The 16542-nt window shown below is 41.6% G+C and overlaps 1 protein-coding gene across 5 annotated transcripts in view; it reads right to left on the reverse strand.

The window, feature by feature from the left end:
• Window positions 1-16542, reverse strand: part of LOC139174663 (opioid-binding protein/cell adhesion molecule homolog) — a 532821-nt gene that overhangs the window by 155911 nt on the left and 360368 nt on the right. For all 5 annotated transcript variants that reach the window (XM_070765162.1, XM_070765159.1, XM_070765161.1 and 2 more), the window contains one exon: window positions 12521-12753. In XM_070765162.1, coding sequence (XP_070621263.1) covers window positions 12521-12753 — 233 coding nt within the window. The remainder of the gene's footprint in view (window positions 1-12520; window positions 12754-16542) is intronic.

Raw genomic sequence — 16542 nt, forward strand, 5'->3', positions numbered from 1 at the left:
TGCTTCTGCGCCTGTGCGGAAGCAAAAAAAATCGCTGAAATATCTCTCGCGCTCCTGTCCTCTTGCAAAATTTTGCTTCTTGCCCATGCGCAAAAATTGGCACAGTTCTATTTTTTCATGGCGGGGAGAAATTGTCAGGATTAGCAAACCTGGGTGATATTTCATTGTATTACCACATAAGATAAAAGTTAGAATGTAAGCATGCTAATGCTTAGTCTTTGGGTGTGAACTGCAACCTGATTGGGCCAGAGCATTATAAGATGCAAATCAACTTCACCATATTTCTTTCTGTCTGCTGTTGTTTGCTGTGATGGTGGTTGTCGTTAGTAGGCTGGCTGGAGCAGTTTGAGCATGAGTTAAGTATTGAGTAGAGTAGTAGCAGTAATACGAAGAAACCTGGATTGGTTTAGTATCTACTTGTAAGTAAACTGAATATAGCTAAAGTAAAGTTCCTGTATATAGAAGACTGAAGCAGAAGCTATTTTGCACTGAAGAGTAAACTACTGTTTTATGCAAGTGTCTTTGTCATTTATCTGGTTCATTAATTTGCCACGTTATATTCTGGTATCTTAACTAGTCCTCCTGCATTACTCTGTATATATATCCAGACAGAAATCACAGCCATGGTGATGCTTGGCTCACAATGGAGGGGAGACATAATAGATTTATTTATTTGCTTATTAGACTTCTATGCCGCCCATCCCTGAAGGACTCAGGGTGGATATATACATATATATGGGATCAAGCGTGATATAGATACCTAGAGAAAAAAAACCCGTCTGTCTTTCTTCCTTTCTCATCATTCCACAATTTGAGATGTAAATACGGAAAGATCCACAGCCTAAAACAAGCAAAGACTCCCTCCACCCCAAACTGCAGAATGAAAAATGATTTTCCAGCCAACAGTTGCAGAAAGTACAGCCAGTTTGAATAGTTATAAACAGGGATAGGTTTCTGTTGATTCAATCTGTCCATGGTAATGTCTATTGTAGGTTTTCACTACCATCAACCAGACAAATAATAACTGTTTCAGGATCTGCTTGAATTTTTATGACCATCATTGGTGAACCACTAAATACCAGCAATCACGTCTCTGAGAAATGGAGGTATGATTTGCCACTGACTTTGGAAAATCAACAGAGGAAATAAAAGAAGTTAGGGTGAAGAATAGGACTGATGCTACCGAAAGGTGGAAAAAATCCACTCTAGTATCGCACAGCTGCGGGACATCACACCCACTGTGGGGCTTAATAATAATTATTGCCCTTGACAAGAGCTCCTGTCTACAAGGTTTTCCGGAATGAGAAGTGCAAACCAGCTTTTGATTAAGGCTATCAATCTATGCAGCAAAACAATGCCAAAGGAGTTCCTATGCCACTTTGCTTCTATCTAGCAGTCACCCACTTTTTCGAAGCGGGGCTAAAAATAGTAGGGGGAGAGGAAGAGGAGGAAGAGGAAAGGGAGGGAGGGAAAAAGAAGGGGGGAGGGATAGGAGAAGGAAGAATGGAGGAGGAGGTGGAAGGAATTAGGGAAATGGAAGAATGAGCAAAGGAGGGAGGGAAAGAGGAAAGAAGAAAGGAGAGAAAGAAGGGAGGAGGAAGAGGAGAAGGAGGGAGAAGAAAGAAGGGAGGAGGAGGAAGGAGGGGGTGGTGAGAGGAGGGAGAAGGAGGAGGAAAAAGGAAGGAGGAGGGGAGGAAGGGAGGAACGAAGCAACGAAGGAACGAAGGATCTAAAAAAGCCTTCATATTAAAATGTGGAATCTCCTGTATGCAAAGCCCAGGCTCTATATAATTAAGCTATGCTTGCATTAAGCAAGAAACATTCCGGAATGCTTTCTTTTTCTGAGACAAGAAAGAAAAGCAAGACACTGGCATTAAAAAAACCAAAACTATTAAGAAGGTTAAGGTTGGGTTAGGGTTAGATGGCAGCATCTGTCTCGCCTTGGAGAGGTTTAAAACCTGACAGAGTCAAACCCCACCTTGCTACTCCTTGAAAGAGTATTGAAAGCACAGCTCTTCTCAAAGATCTTGGGTCAGAGCAGTTTCCTGGAACCCAATACAGGGGGAAAAAATCATTTTGTGTGGTTGTTTTGGCTACACACCAGGAAAGTTGAAGAAACAATGGAGAAAACGTCTGCTGGAAGTTTGTTCCAAGGATTTACTGAAAGAGTAGTAGATCCTTGGAACAAACTTCCAGCAGACGTGGTTGGTAAATCCACAGTAACTGAATTGAAACATGCCTGGGATAAACATATACAGTAGGCCCTCGCTATATCACGCTTCACCTACTGCGGCTTCGCAGGTTTTCAAGAAATATTAATGAGAAAAATCATTTGCAGATCTTCGCTGGTTCGCAGGTTTCTGAGGAAGTCGATCGGCAGATTTAAACAGCCTGCGGAACTCGATCGGCAGGTTTTTCAAAAAAAAAATATCTAAAATTGTAAATACTGTATTTAAATACTGTATCTAAAATAAATACTGTGTGGGAAGGGTTTATAAACACTTAAAACAATGAAAACTTACCAAACAATTACAATATAAATACTTAAATAAGTACTATCAGTCGATAAATTCCCCATCGCGGATTTCACCTATCGCAGCCGGGTCTGGAACGTAACACCAGCGATAGGTGAGGTCTTACTGTATCCATTGTAAGATAAAATACAGGAAATAGTATAAGGGCAGACTAGATGGACCATGAGGTCTTTTTCTGCCGTCAGTCTTCTATGTTTCTATGTTTTTAAAAAGAGGGTGCAAATGACACCTGAAATAAAATTTAATATAATAATAAAATAAAATGTCATATTCATCTGTCTTTTTTCCCCAAATTAGAAGGCTTTTTTAAAAAAATTGGGTTGGTTCCAAAGTTCTCTGCAGCAAATGCCTTTTTTCTCCCTGAAAAACATGGCTAAATTTGGATCTGGTTCTTCATAGGGTGGCATTGCAATACGTTTCGCATCATCCGGGCATACTGCATGTCTTAACTTCCACATTTGCGGAAAGTATTTCAGATTCATAACAGCACGGTGAAGCTAGGATAGTCAGATGAGATGTGGGAGTAGACGGGAGGCGGAAACAGAAGGGATGTGCTCGGCTCGATAATATGTTCCGTAATCACAATATCTGCTTGTATCTCTGTGCATCTATATATGTAGACAGAGAAACAGCCATCTTGCATTTTACGCTGGTATCTCTTTGGTACTCAACGTTAATTGGTTCCAGGAGGAGCAATGAGTACCAAAAATAATGAGAACCAATAAAAATTTCTCCCATAAAGAATAATGTAGTGACTCACAAGACACTGACAAATCCTAGCTTGTGAATCCAGTACCAAACAAATGATGAGTGTTGGGCCGACAGTTTCATGTCCGAATGCTTTGAGTACTAAATTCGATGACTTTCAAAGCATACACCGTCCTCAACATACAGCTACAATTGAGCCCAAACCTTTGGCCGCTAAGTGAGACATTTCAGTAAGTTTTGCCCAGGGGTGAAATGCTACTGGTTCGGCCTAGCTACTGGTAGTGGCGGCTGCTGATGGTTCAGAGAACCGGTAGTAGTAGCAGCACAAAGCTCCGCTGAAGGTAAGCGCAGTGGTTAGACTGAGGTAGGGAAAGCAAGTAGGATGCTTGGCTGCATAGCTAGAGGTATAACAAGCAGGAAGAGGGAGATTGTGATCCCGCTGTATAGAGCGTTGATGAGACCCCATTTGGAATACTGTGTTCAGTTCTGGAGACCTCACCTACAAAAAGAGATTGACAAAATTGAGAAATATGAGAAAATATTGTTTTACTGAAAGGGTAGTAGATGCTTGGAACAAACTTCCAGCAGACGTGGTTGGTAAATCCACAGTAACTGAATTTAAACATGCCTGGGATAAACATGTATCCATCCTAAGATAAAATACAGAAAATAATATAAGGGAAGACTAGATGGATCATGAGGTCTTTTTCTGCCGTCAGTCTTCTATGTTTCTATGTTTCTACTGCAGACTACTTCAGCTAACTGCTAGCTGTAGTTCAGCAGTTCAAATCTCACCACCGGCTCAAGGTTGACTCAGCCTTCCATCCTTCCGAGATTGGTCAAATGAGGACCCAGATTGTTGGGGACAAGAGGCTGATTCTGTAAACCGTTTAGAGAGGGCTGTAAAAGCACTATGAAGAAGTAGGTAAGTCTAAATGATATAAATGCTATAAGGCCACCTGAGAGGTGCAAATGGGTGTGGAATTGTGGAAAGGACTGTGTTGTAGACTGGAGATAGATGATGTCATATGCACCCCACCCATGAGAGATGGATGTTTAACTTTGACCTATGGTAGATGGCCTCTTTAGCCCCCTCTTTCAAACCAGCAATCCTCTCTGTCCAAAATATGGACTTTGTTGTCTTCAAAAGAGTGGCCTTTGACTTTTACATACAGGTAGACTGCTGAATCTAGTCCTGATGTCTTTGTTCTCCTGTGCTGTGCCATGTGTTTATGAAGGGGTTGTTTAAAAGAAAATCCAAAAAGTCCAGGTGCCTCTTGAAAAAAGCACCGTTGGGAAAACCATGACCTGAATGACTGAGAATCTCCATAGATATCAGAAATATAAGTGAGTTGCTAAGCATCCAAATTTGGATCATTGCAATAGCACTGCATAACCACAGCTTGCTTGCTTGCTTGCTTGCTTGCTTGCTTGCTTGCTTGCTTGCTTGCTTGCTTGCTTGCTTGCTTGCTTGCTTGCTTGCTTGCTTGCTTGCTTGCTTGCTTGCTTGCTTGCTTCTTAGAAATAACACTTATATACCATTTTACAGTGCTTGACAGGTCTTTCTAAGCAGTTTACAGAGTCAACATACGAGCCCCAACAACTTGGGTCTGGAGGATGGAAGGCTGAGTCAACAGCAATAGCACTTAAACTTATATACTACTTTACAGCCCTCGCTAAATGGTTTAGAGAGTCAGCATACTGCCTCCAACAATCTCCTTCCTTCCTTCTTTCCTTCCTTCCTTCCTTCCTTCCTTCCTTCCCACTTAACAATAGCACTTATATATTGCTTTACAGCCCTCTCTAAGCAATTTAGAGGACCAGCCTATTGCCCCCAACAATCAGGGTCCTCTTTTTACCCACCTTGGAAAGATGGAAGGCTGAGTCAACCTTGAGCCTGGTGAGATTTGAACTGACAAACTGCAGACAGACAGCAGGCAGCAGAAGTAGCCTGCAGTACTGCACTCTAACCACTATGCCACCAAGGCTTTCATTGAATAAAGAGGCTGATACAATGATCATAAGTGTAAAACAATGGTCATAAAGACATTTTTTCAGTGTCTGTTGTAAGTTTGAACGATCACTAAATAAACTGTTGTATATTGAGGGATGCCTGTAGCTGAATACCGCGGTACCACTTTATTAAATTAAATTCTCAGTTGGTTTCCATCTCCCTTTCGCTCTCATAGTCATACAGTTGAAGCCTTCAATCCAGTCAAATAGCAACTCAATTGGGGAGGGAGAGAGAGAGAGAGAAAAACCCTCACTTTATTATTGGCATTTTGCCATGCTAGCTCTTATAAACCGTGGTTAACGGCTGTAATGAACTAATCCAGGAAACATATTAATAATGACACAAAGAGACACGTTCATTGTTGATTGCCGAGTCCATGACAGATTTATCACAGGGTTTCGGCTGGAAAAAGCTGGACTCTACAGCGGGGCAATTAAAACCAGATTGAGTAGAGGGACAAAGAATCAATAATCTAACCAGGCAACTTTTACATTTTGAAAAACGCAGATATAAATGAATTGACATGAATATGGTTGCTAATGGGTCATTAAGGCCGGGACTGGCTAGCCAATGGGAGCGCAAAACAAATTACATTTGGATGATTAGCCTTAAATGGCTACTTATGCAGTAGTTTCACCTGGAGTGGGTTGGTATTTCTGTCAACTCCAGTCCTTGCTGGTGGTACAGATGTTGAGCTGTTAGTCTATCATTTATCAATCACACTAATAAAGACAATGCAGGTCATCCTTGACTTATTTATTTATTTATTTTTATTTGTTTGTTTTGTCAAGTATGTATTAGTGGCATACAAAAATATAATAATATTTATATACATGATACCAGTAAAAGAGAAACATTAGGACAGGGGACGGAAGGCACACTGGTGCACTTATGCATGCCCCTGAATGTCATAGAAACCTAGAAGACTGACGGCAGAAAAAGACCTCATGATCCATCTAGTCTGCCCTTATACTACTTTCTGTATTTTATCTTAGGATGGATATATGTTTATCCCAGGCATGTTTACATTCAGTTACTGTGGATTTATCTACCACGTCTGCTGGAAATTTGTTCCAAGGATCTACTACTCTTTCAGTAAAATAATATTTTCTCATGTTGCTTTTGATCTTTCCCCCAACTAACTTCAGATTATGTCCCTTTGTTCTTGTGTTCACTTTCCTATTAAAAACACTTCCCTCCTGGACCTTATTTAATCCTTTAACATATTTAAATGTTTCGATCATGTCCCCCCTTTTCTCTTCTGTCCTCCAGACTATACAGATTGAGTTCATTAAGTCTTTCCTGATACGTTTTATGCTTAAGACTTTCCACCATCCTTGTAGCCCGTCTTTGGACCCGTTCAATTTTGTCAATATCTTTTTGTAGGTGAGGTCTCCAGTATTCCCTTAGAACCTCTTAGGAATCAGGAGAGGTCAGCTGTAGACAGTCTAAGGGTAAAGTTTTGGAGGTTAGGGGATGGTACTACAGAGTCTGGTAGTGAGTTCCATGCGTCAACTACTCGGTTACTAAAGTCGTATTTCCTGCAGTTGACTTTAGAGTGGTTTACTTTAAGTTTGTATCTGTTGTGCGCTCTTGTGTTGTTGTGGTTGAAGCTGAAGTAGTCATTGACAGGAATGGCATTGTAGAAGATGCTTAGGTCGTGTCTAAGGCGATGTAGTTCTAAGCTTTTTAAACCTAGGATTGCAAGTCTAGTTCCGTAGGGTATTTTGTTGCGAGTGGAGGAGTAGAGGCCGCAGAAAAATCTACTGCTGTTCCGTCACTGCCATGTTCTTCGCACATGTGCATCCCCTTGGACTTGCAAGACAATGGGATTCATGTGTGCAAAGAACACTGCGGTGACAAACATGGCAGGTGGGTTAAGCAAGTAGCCACTGTGGGATCCTTTTGGGGGCATGACCAGCCAGCCATCACTACCAGTTCAACAACCTGGGCCAAATTTCCGTCAATGGTTCATCTGAACTGGTGTGAACCGGGTGAATATCACCTCTGGTTTTCAACCAAATTGCCAAGCTTGGATCTCAAACCAACTGCATAACCAGTAGTGGGTTCCTGCTGGTACGGCTAATTGCAGGCAGCTATGCGGCTGTAGCGCGAGAGCACGGGTTTGAACGCAATTTCGCTTCCTGAACCTGTGCAAGTACCAAATCTTGCATGGAGACGTATATGCACGTGTGTTTCTGCAAGTATTTTTTTTGCAAAGAAGCATGTGCGGAAGCAAAAACCTCACCAAAACCCGTGCACATGTGCATCCCCATGTGATATTTGGTCATCTGCACAGGTGCAGGAAGCAAAATTGCACTCAAACCCACACTCACGCAACATAGCTTCAGAGCTGCGTGCAATTAGCCATACCAACAACAACGCACTACTGCACATAACCTCCCTGTGCAGAAATAGACAGACCAACACTGAGGATAAAAGAAAAGGAGTACTGTGGTACCTCTACTAACAAACATAATTCGTTCTGTGACCAGGAATCAATATAAAAGCAAATAATGTGTGCGATTGGGGAAACCACAGGGAGGGTGGAGGCCCTGTTTCCTCCCAGGAGATTCCTAGAGAGGCCCCACAGAGGTTTCTCCCTGTGTTTTCCAGCCCTGTTTCCTCCCAGGAGTTTCCTAGAGAGGCTCCATGGAGGCTTCTTCTGCCTTTTCCAGCCCTGTTTCCTCCCAGGAGATTCCTAGAAAGGCCCTACAGAGGCTTTTTCCTGCCCTTTCCGGACCTGTTTCGTCTCAGGAGATTCCTAGAGAGACCCCACAGAGGCTTCTCCCTGCCTTTTCTGGCCCTGTTTCCTCCCAGGAGATTCCTAGAGAGGCCCCCAGAGGCTTTTCCATGCCTTTTCCAGCCCCGTTTCCTTCCAGGAGATTCCAAGGGAAGCCCCACAGAAGCTTCTCCCCACCTTTTCCAGCCCTGTTTCCTCCCAGGAGTTTCCTAGAGAGGCCCCTCGGAGGCTTCTCCCTGCCTTTTCCGGTTCCAGTTCAGAGGCTCAGGTTTGTAAGTGGAAAATGGTTCTTGAGAAGAGGCAGAAAAATCTTCTTATCTAGAAAAGTTCATAAGTAGAGGTGTTTGAAGGTAGAGGTACCACTGTACTATCAAACATGGGATTTTTTAATCAATGGATGGATAACAGAGGTAGAATTTCAGGTTTTAAAAAGTATTATTATGTGAGTAACTCACTCAGAGAGTATGCTGTTCACTAAGCACTTATTGTATGTAAAGAAAATATACATAAATAAATAAGGGGGGGATCCCTCTTTGACTACCTAGTATGAAAATATCTCCCGGGAGGAATTTTTCATTATGTCCTTCTTTGAGATTTAACTAAAACGCGGCACCTAAATTGCACACTGTTGCTAAAAGCCAGGGATTTTACACTCATCACCTTGTAAATAATTATGCGCAAGAATTCCAGTGCCTACCCACGAGAATTTTACTTAAACTGTCACATCATTTGAAAGGAATATCTAAAAGGGATTCCTTATTCCCTAAATTGAAGGAGAAAAAAAAATGGTCAAAGATAAGATACTAATGTCTTTAAATCCATTTTACTTTTAACCAGCGGGAATACATCCTGTGGGACAGAGTGACAAAATATAAAGCATTAGTGAAAAGGATAAGAGATTCGGTTTAAATGCTGCTGCAGCGTATAAATCTAAATGAATACAAGTACTACTTACTTGATATGCATGCAATGAATCAATAAAAATCATTGAACTAATATCTAAATATTATGCCCAGAAATCGCTTTGGATAGAGATGGGTGGCATCTAAATTTAATAAATACATGGAATAAAATAAAAATTAATAAGAGATAGCTGCAGGTGGTTGTATTTTTCTCCCATAGGAAAGACTGATTTCTCACACCAAAAAGCTTCTTAAGTGAAGCACAAAGGGAAAAAAAAAAGTTTAATACCATAATAGTTTTGCGAAGTTTTTTTTCCCCCTCTAAAAGGAAGGGGGACTCATTGCAAAGTCAATATCCATCAGCTGTTGGGAATTAAAGGGAAGGTTTTATACATGCCTTATTGTACAGCAAGAGCTTTCTACTCAGCGAGATAAATCTTCTTTAAGAGGATTAGGAAACTTTCATTATCTTTATCTAACCTGAACTAACACTAATGTTGAAAAATTAATCTATAGACTGGACAAAAGCCAATAGCAGTTGCTAAGAAGCCAGCCCTCTGGAGCTTCTTTCTAATTGAAGGTGGGCTGGAGGGAGGTTGGGAACACTTAATTCTACTGAGCACTTGGGAGGGTGAGTTGGAAAATTATGGGTGGGGGAGAGAGAAGCACTGAAAAGGAGAAAGAAGAACATCTCCTGGGCTAATGGAATAAGACCAGGGGTGGGCAGCAGGCAGGACGGGGTGGAATGCAGTTCCATCAGCAGAAATAAAGATGCGTGCGCAGCTCCAGCTGATCGGTGGCTGTCACTTCCTGGACTACTGAGCTCGGCTTGGCTCTCCTTTTTTCCCCTGCTGCTGCTGCATCTGTGCTCCTTGCTTTTTTCCTCTTTCCTCCTTCCTGGCCTGGGATGAGCTTCCCTCTCTCCTGCCTGGCTCCCCTCCAGCCTCCAGCGGCCGCCTCCCACCTTAGGTGCAAACAGAAGGTGTGGGTGGAAGCGGCGTTGGCAGCATTTATGCTTCTGGCAGCACCCGTTCGCCTATGTTCACAGCCTGAGGTGGGGGGCTGACCCAGGAAGGAGAGCGCAGGAAATGAGAATCAAATAGTCACCCCAGCGAGTGACACTGGTAAGGTTCTAAGTCGAGGACTTAACAGTTCACTTGAACGATGATGATTGTTCAAGCCACTCCCACCTGGTCACATGGCCGGCATATGACTTTGTCATAGCTGGCAGGTGAATTCTAGGCGTTGAAATCCATAAGTTTTACTGCTGCCAAGGTTGGACATTCCTGGTTTATAATGAGAAATTAATTCTAATATATCCTCCAGAATAAGGAAGACAAACAAATGTGATCAAGATTTTTAAAAGTATAAAGAAGGCATGTAAAGTTGATTTATTTGATCAAGGTTAAAATATATCTGTTGTAATCTCTGGTAACCCTTCTTAACGGACTTGTGTTGCTAATTAAGAATGAATAATAAAGCTTAAAACAATATTTTTTCAAGCTTGGCTACTTGAAGACATCTAGATTTCAACTCCCTTAATTCTCCAGCCAGGAATTCTGGGAGTTGAAGTCCAGGCATTCTGGGAGTTGAAATCCAGATGTTTTCAAGTGGTCAACAATCAGAAACACTGACTTAAAGAATTAATTTATAGATAAAGGATGAGATATGGAAATAAGAAATCATTTGTTGCATTTTTTTAAGAGAGTGATAAGTTATTAAAATGGTTGATACGTGTAATGAAATTATTGCATTATATGTGTCTTTTCTTTTTCATTACTTTTTTTTCCCTTTTCTACTTTGTCCTTTTTAATATCCTTTTTTAGTTTCTATTAAGTTTATTAAAAATGAGAATAAAATCATTTTTTTCTTTTTTTAAGGAAAGCAGGCTTTTCCATATCTTAATATCTGCAGAAGATGATCGGCAAAATGTACATTCGGTGAAATCGAAGTTAACCTTGAAGGACAGCACACTTATAGGGGACACAAATCTCCTGTTAATTTAGCCCTTAGTTTGGAAATTCTTGAGTTGTTCCCGTCAGAAAAATCCTAGGTTCATTTCTTCTTATTCTTCCCCAAATGTGTTGGGCTAACAGAGCTCTCGTGTGCATTTATCTCTTGGAGTTCTCTGCCAAGATATCTTGAATGCTTTTCAACGACTTCGACATACTTATGCAATCTGTCTTCTTTTCCTTACTTGCTGGGGAAAGTGTTAAGACATGTTCTTTTTGAGTCTCTTCTTCTCTAGCACCTGTCAGGTCTTTTATATTGCCACTATATTTCCTCCTAAAGACGATCATTCAATGGTAGTTGAATTGGACTTGGTTTCCTTATTTAAAAGCATCTCCATTCATATGAAACTTAGAAACATAGAAGACTGACAGCAGAAAAAGACCTCATGGTCCATCTAGTCTGCCCTTATACTATTTCCTGTATTTTATCTTACGATGGATATATGTTTATCCCAGGCATGTTTAAATTCAGTTACTGTGGATTGACCAACCACGTCTGCTGGAAGTTTGTTCCAAGGATCTACTACTCTTTCAGTAAAATAATATTTTCTCATGTTGCCTGTGATCTTTCCCCCAGCTAACTTCAGATTGTGTCCCCTTGTTTCTTGTGTTCACTTTCCTATTAAAAACACTTCCCTCCTGAACCCTATTTAACCCTTTAACATATTTAAATGTTTCGATCATGTCCCCCCTTTTCCTTCTGTCCTACAGACTATACAGATTGAGTTCATTAAGTCTTTCCTGATACGTTTTATGCTTAAGACCTTCCACCATTCTTGTAGCCCGTCTTTGGACCCGTTCAATTTTGTCAATATCTTTTTGTAGGTGAGGTCTCCAGAACTGAACGCAGTATTCCAAATGTGGTCTCAACTTGGACAAATATACCAGGTAGGAAAGAGAGAGTTTATAACAGATTTTGCCAGGGTGGACTCGGGTGTGGGCAGTAGGCAGGACGGGGTGGAACACAGTTCCAACGGCGGAAATGAAGCTGTGTGCCCAGCTCCAGCCGACTATTCCCCCTCTCATCCTCTTCCTCCTCCTCGGAAAGCGGCAGGGAGACCAGCACCGGCAGGAGTTGAAGGGGCCCATTTCCTCCCCCCTCTTTTCTCAATAGCTAATCGACACCTGTTCGCCTAGCTACCCAGCCTGAGGTGGTGGGTGACCCAGGAAGGAGAGCGTGGGAAACGCAAAGCAAATTGTCACCCCAGAGAGCGACACAGGTGAGGTTGTAAGTCGAAGTTCACTTGAACGATGATGATCGTTCAAGACACTCCCACCTGGTCACATGGCCGCCAAGCCACTCCTACCCAATCACATGACCGTCAAGCCACACCCACAAAATAAACCACACCCACCCATACTTTCATCCACAATAATTAGATTAGGCTCATCTGTAATATGCCATGTGCAACTTCTACTTGAAAAAGTTCATTACAGTACTTCTTCTTTTTTGTAGTAGTAGTAGTAGTAGAATGGAAAAAAATAAAAAATAAATATGTTTCACTATATGTTTCAAAATAAATATGTTTCACTATAATAGTGAACAAACTTCACTCAAGATTACAAGCCAGAAAAAAGAATATTGGCATATATCTACCAAATCTTACCTTGGACGATAAGGTGGACTCGTGATGTTTTGGGATGATTGTCTGTCTGTACAGAGCAGGTATAGGGACCTTCATCATATATGTCCACGTTATGGATCTTGATACTGTATTGAGTTTTGGTGTTTGTAAGGATGACCACCCGGTCATCTATCGACCATTTATCATTTCCAGCATAAAGGATAGTGCTACGGTTCAGCCAAGCTACCCGTGTGACTCGGTCGTCCACAGTACACCTAATAAAACAAATAAAGAGAATGCAAAGGAAATCAGTTGTTATTTCTTTCTAGGGTGAGAAGATCATATCACAAATTCCTGTTCTCTATTAGTGTTTGTTCTGGTTTAGCTGAAGCGTCTCCAAAAAAATCTCTTCTCGAGGCTTTGATTTTCAAACTAGTAAATATTTATTTCCCTTCTTACACTGGAAAGATGATCACAGTTGCAATGCAGTTATGCGAAGGCACATTCCAAACTAACAAGCTGAGTTTGCAAAGTTATAATTCTTTCTAATCAGCAGAGGAGAGTCTCTTTGTTATCGGCTTTTCTCTGAGTCATTTCAAATCTAAATTAGCACAGTTTATCATGCTGTATCAAAAGCGTACTTCTCAGGAGCGAGGAATGCACGCCGTATTTCAACAACCAGTTTGTCCTTTCTGTGGCTATTCAAATAATGGGACTTAATCAACTGAAAAATAGTCCAAGCACTTATTTGAAAACTTATATTATATATATTTATTAGATTTGTATGCCAACCCTCTCTGAAGACTCGGGGCAGCTCACAACAACAATAATACAATATACGGAGTACAAATCCAATATTAAATAAAAAGCTAAATTTAAAACCCATAAATGTTAAAAACAAACGTTACTGCACAATCACACCATTCTCATATATAACAGTCAGAAAAAAAGGTGGTGGTGGGGGAAGAGATAGTTAGTCCCCCCACGCAGAGCCTTCTCCGTGGCGGCCCCAGCCCTCTGGAACCAACTCCCCCCAGAGATTCGAATTGCCCCCACCCTCCTTGCCTTTCGTAAGCTTCTTAAAACCCACCTTTGCCGTCAGGCATGGGGGAACTGAGATACTCTTTCCCCCTAGGCCTTTACAATTTTATGCATGGTATGTCTGAATGTATGTTTGGTTTTTACTTTAATGGGTTTTTAATTGTTTTTACTATTGGATTATTGTGTATACTGTTCTATTATTGTTGTTAGCCGCCCCGAGTCTCCGGAGAGGGGCGGCATACAAATCCAATAAATCAAATCAAATCAAATCAAATCAAATCAAATCAAATGCTGGTGACATAGATACCGGTAGGTATTCAACATCTTGTGGAAGGCGGGAAGAGTGGGGGCAATTCAAATCTCCAGGGGGAGTTGATTCCAGAGGGCCGGGGCTACCACAGAGAAGACTCTTTCCCTGGGTCCCGCCAAACAGCATTGTTTAGTCGATGTGACCCAGAGAAGGCCAACTCTGTGGGACCTGATTGGCTGCTGGGATTCATGCGGCAGAAGGTGGTCCCGCAGTTATTCTGGTCCAATTATCTTAGTTAGTAAGCCACTCCCACCCAGTCACATGGCCTTTCAGCCACACCCACACAATAATTCACGTCCAATCAGATGATTTTCCAGCCACTCCTACCTGGTCACATGACCATCAAGCCACACCCACACGAAAAGCCACGCCCACAGAGTGGTAGTAAAAGTTTTTGCAGCCCTTCACTGAGAAGATCCATCACAAGACCTACTGACCACAGGAAGCTCACCCCAATACTGACATCTCCCAAATTCCACTGAAGATATTACCCAGCCTGGTAATGAAACGTTTGTAAACCAACCCACAAGCTCAGAGAATGAACTTCTACCCTCATATTGTCTTAAAATATTGCTGCTTATTGATAATTGCCACGTGGGTATACAGATATGGCACAACTGAAAAACATGAATAGAGAATCATGTTCCCAACTTCCATTTCCAAGATGTGGAGAAGCAGCCAGCTTCTAAGATGTTTTCAGAGTCGAAGACCCAGATATCTCTGACATTTAAGATTAAATGGAATATAAGAAAGCTTTCTGAATAAACCACAATCACTGGCTTTACATCCCTTGTTCAGCCCCAGTCAATACTTTCAAAGCATAATAACAGGATATCGGTATCTTGCTCAGCCACATGTACAATATTTTACATGCATACTGTGATGACCTGGGGCAAGGTATCCATCTGATAGTTTAAAGTCCCCTTTTTTGCTTCAACTTTCCCCCAAATGCTCCCATGTTTGTTTGTTTATTGATGGATGGATTGAAAGTAGAAACTAGACACACCTTCCTTTCGTACCCAAATAAAATGAAAATATAGAAACATTGCACCATAAATCGATGGAACACAAAACCCCTAAAAACGAATCCGGACCTTCCTCAAAAATATCCAAAAATGAACACAACATAATATATAGAACTAAAGAAAACAAATACACAATTCCACACGCTAGATACAAATACCTAATATTAGGACGCTTGATAGTGATAGTCAACTGGCAAATTATGTCAATTATATAAAATCATATGCTACAACGTCCTTCCTGTCAATGACTAGTTCAGCTTCAACCACAACAACACACGAGCACACAACAGATACAAACTTAATGTAAACCACTCTAAACCCCACTGCAGGAAATACAACTTTAGTAACCGAGTAGTTGATGCATGGAACTCACTACCAGACTCTATAACATCATCACCTAACCTCCAAAACTTTACCCTATGGTTGACCTCTCCCGATTCCTAAGAGGTCATTAAGGATTGTGCATAAGTGCAGCAGCATGCCTTCCGTCCCCTGCCGTAATGTTTTTTTTTTATTTATTTTTTTAACTAGTATCATGTATATGAATAGTATTATATCCAGTGTTTCTTGTTATTATTTTTTTCTGGTATCATGTATATGAATATTATTATATCTTTATTATATATAAACTTACATGGGAAGAAACCCGAATATGTCAAGACCTTTATTATATCTTCAATATGTACAGTGATACCTCATCTTAGGAACTTAATTTGTTCCCTGACGAGGTTCGTAAGTCGAAAAGTTCGTAAGACGAAGCAACATTCCCCATAGGAATCAATGTAAAAGCAAATAATGCGTGCAACCCCATCCCAAAAGTCACCCCTTTTGCCTTGCACCACTGGGAATCCCCGCCTCGTGATACGAACCCGGTGTTTAAGATTTTTTTTGACTTACAAACCCGAGCCGCCGCTGCTGGGATACCCCGCCTCCAGACTTCCGTTGCCAGCCGAAGCGCTGGGATTCCCCTGAGCCTCCCCTCATGGGGAAACCCCACCTCCGGCCTTCCGTTGCAAGCCGAAGCAGCCGTTCTTGCATTGCTGGGATTCTCCTGAGCCTCCCCTCACTGGGATTCAAAGCACTGCCGGCAAAAATGAAGGGAATCTCAGCAAGGGGAGCCTCAAGGGAATCCCAGGAATGCAAGAACAGGCGCTTTGGCTGGCAACGGAAGTCTGGAGGCAGGGATTCCCAGTGAAGGGAGGCTCAGGGGAATTCCAGCGCTTCAGCTGGCAACGGAAGTCCAGAGGTGGAGCATCCCAAAGGCGGCGGCTCGGGTTCGTAAGGTGAAAATAGTTTGGAAGAAGAGATAAAAGAAATCTTATTAAACGCTGGGTTCGTATCGTGAAAAGTTCATATGAAGAGGGGTTTGTAAGACGAGGTATCCCTGTACTTAACAAAACAAACAAATTAAAATTATTAAATAAATAAATTCTCATGGCTCTCTATTAGAAGACCACCAAGGTCCCTTTCAACTCTTTGTTCTTCTGTTAGATTCACTTTTCACTTTCCAATCACACGTTTCTTCTGCATTCTTCTGCTAAGTTCCAGAGCAGCTTACTTTCCATCCATCTTCACCTCGACTTGTGATGTGGCTGCCTAAAGTTCTAATATCAGAACCTTCTCTTTATTCAAATTAACTCCCGGAGAGCTAAGTACAGTCTAGTTAAAGTTGAGCCCTGGAGGGAATG

This window comes from Erythrolamprus reginae, chromosome 12 (genome assembly GCF_031021105.1).
Source record: "Erythrolamprus reginae isolate rEryReg1 chromosome 12, rEryReg1.hap1, whole genome shotgun sequence".
Taxonomy (NCBI): domain Eukaryota; kingdom Metazoa; phylum Chordata; class Lepidosauria; order Squamata; family Dipsadidae; genus Erythrolamprus; species Erythrolamprus reginae.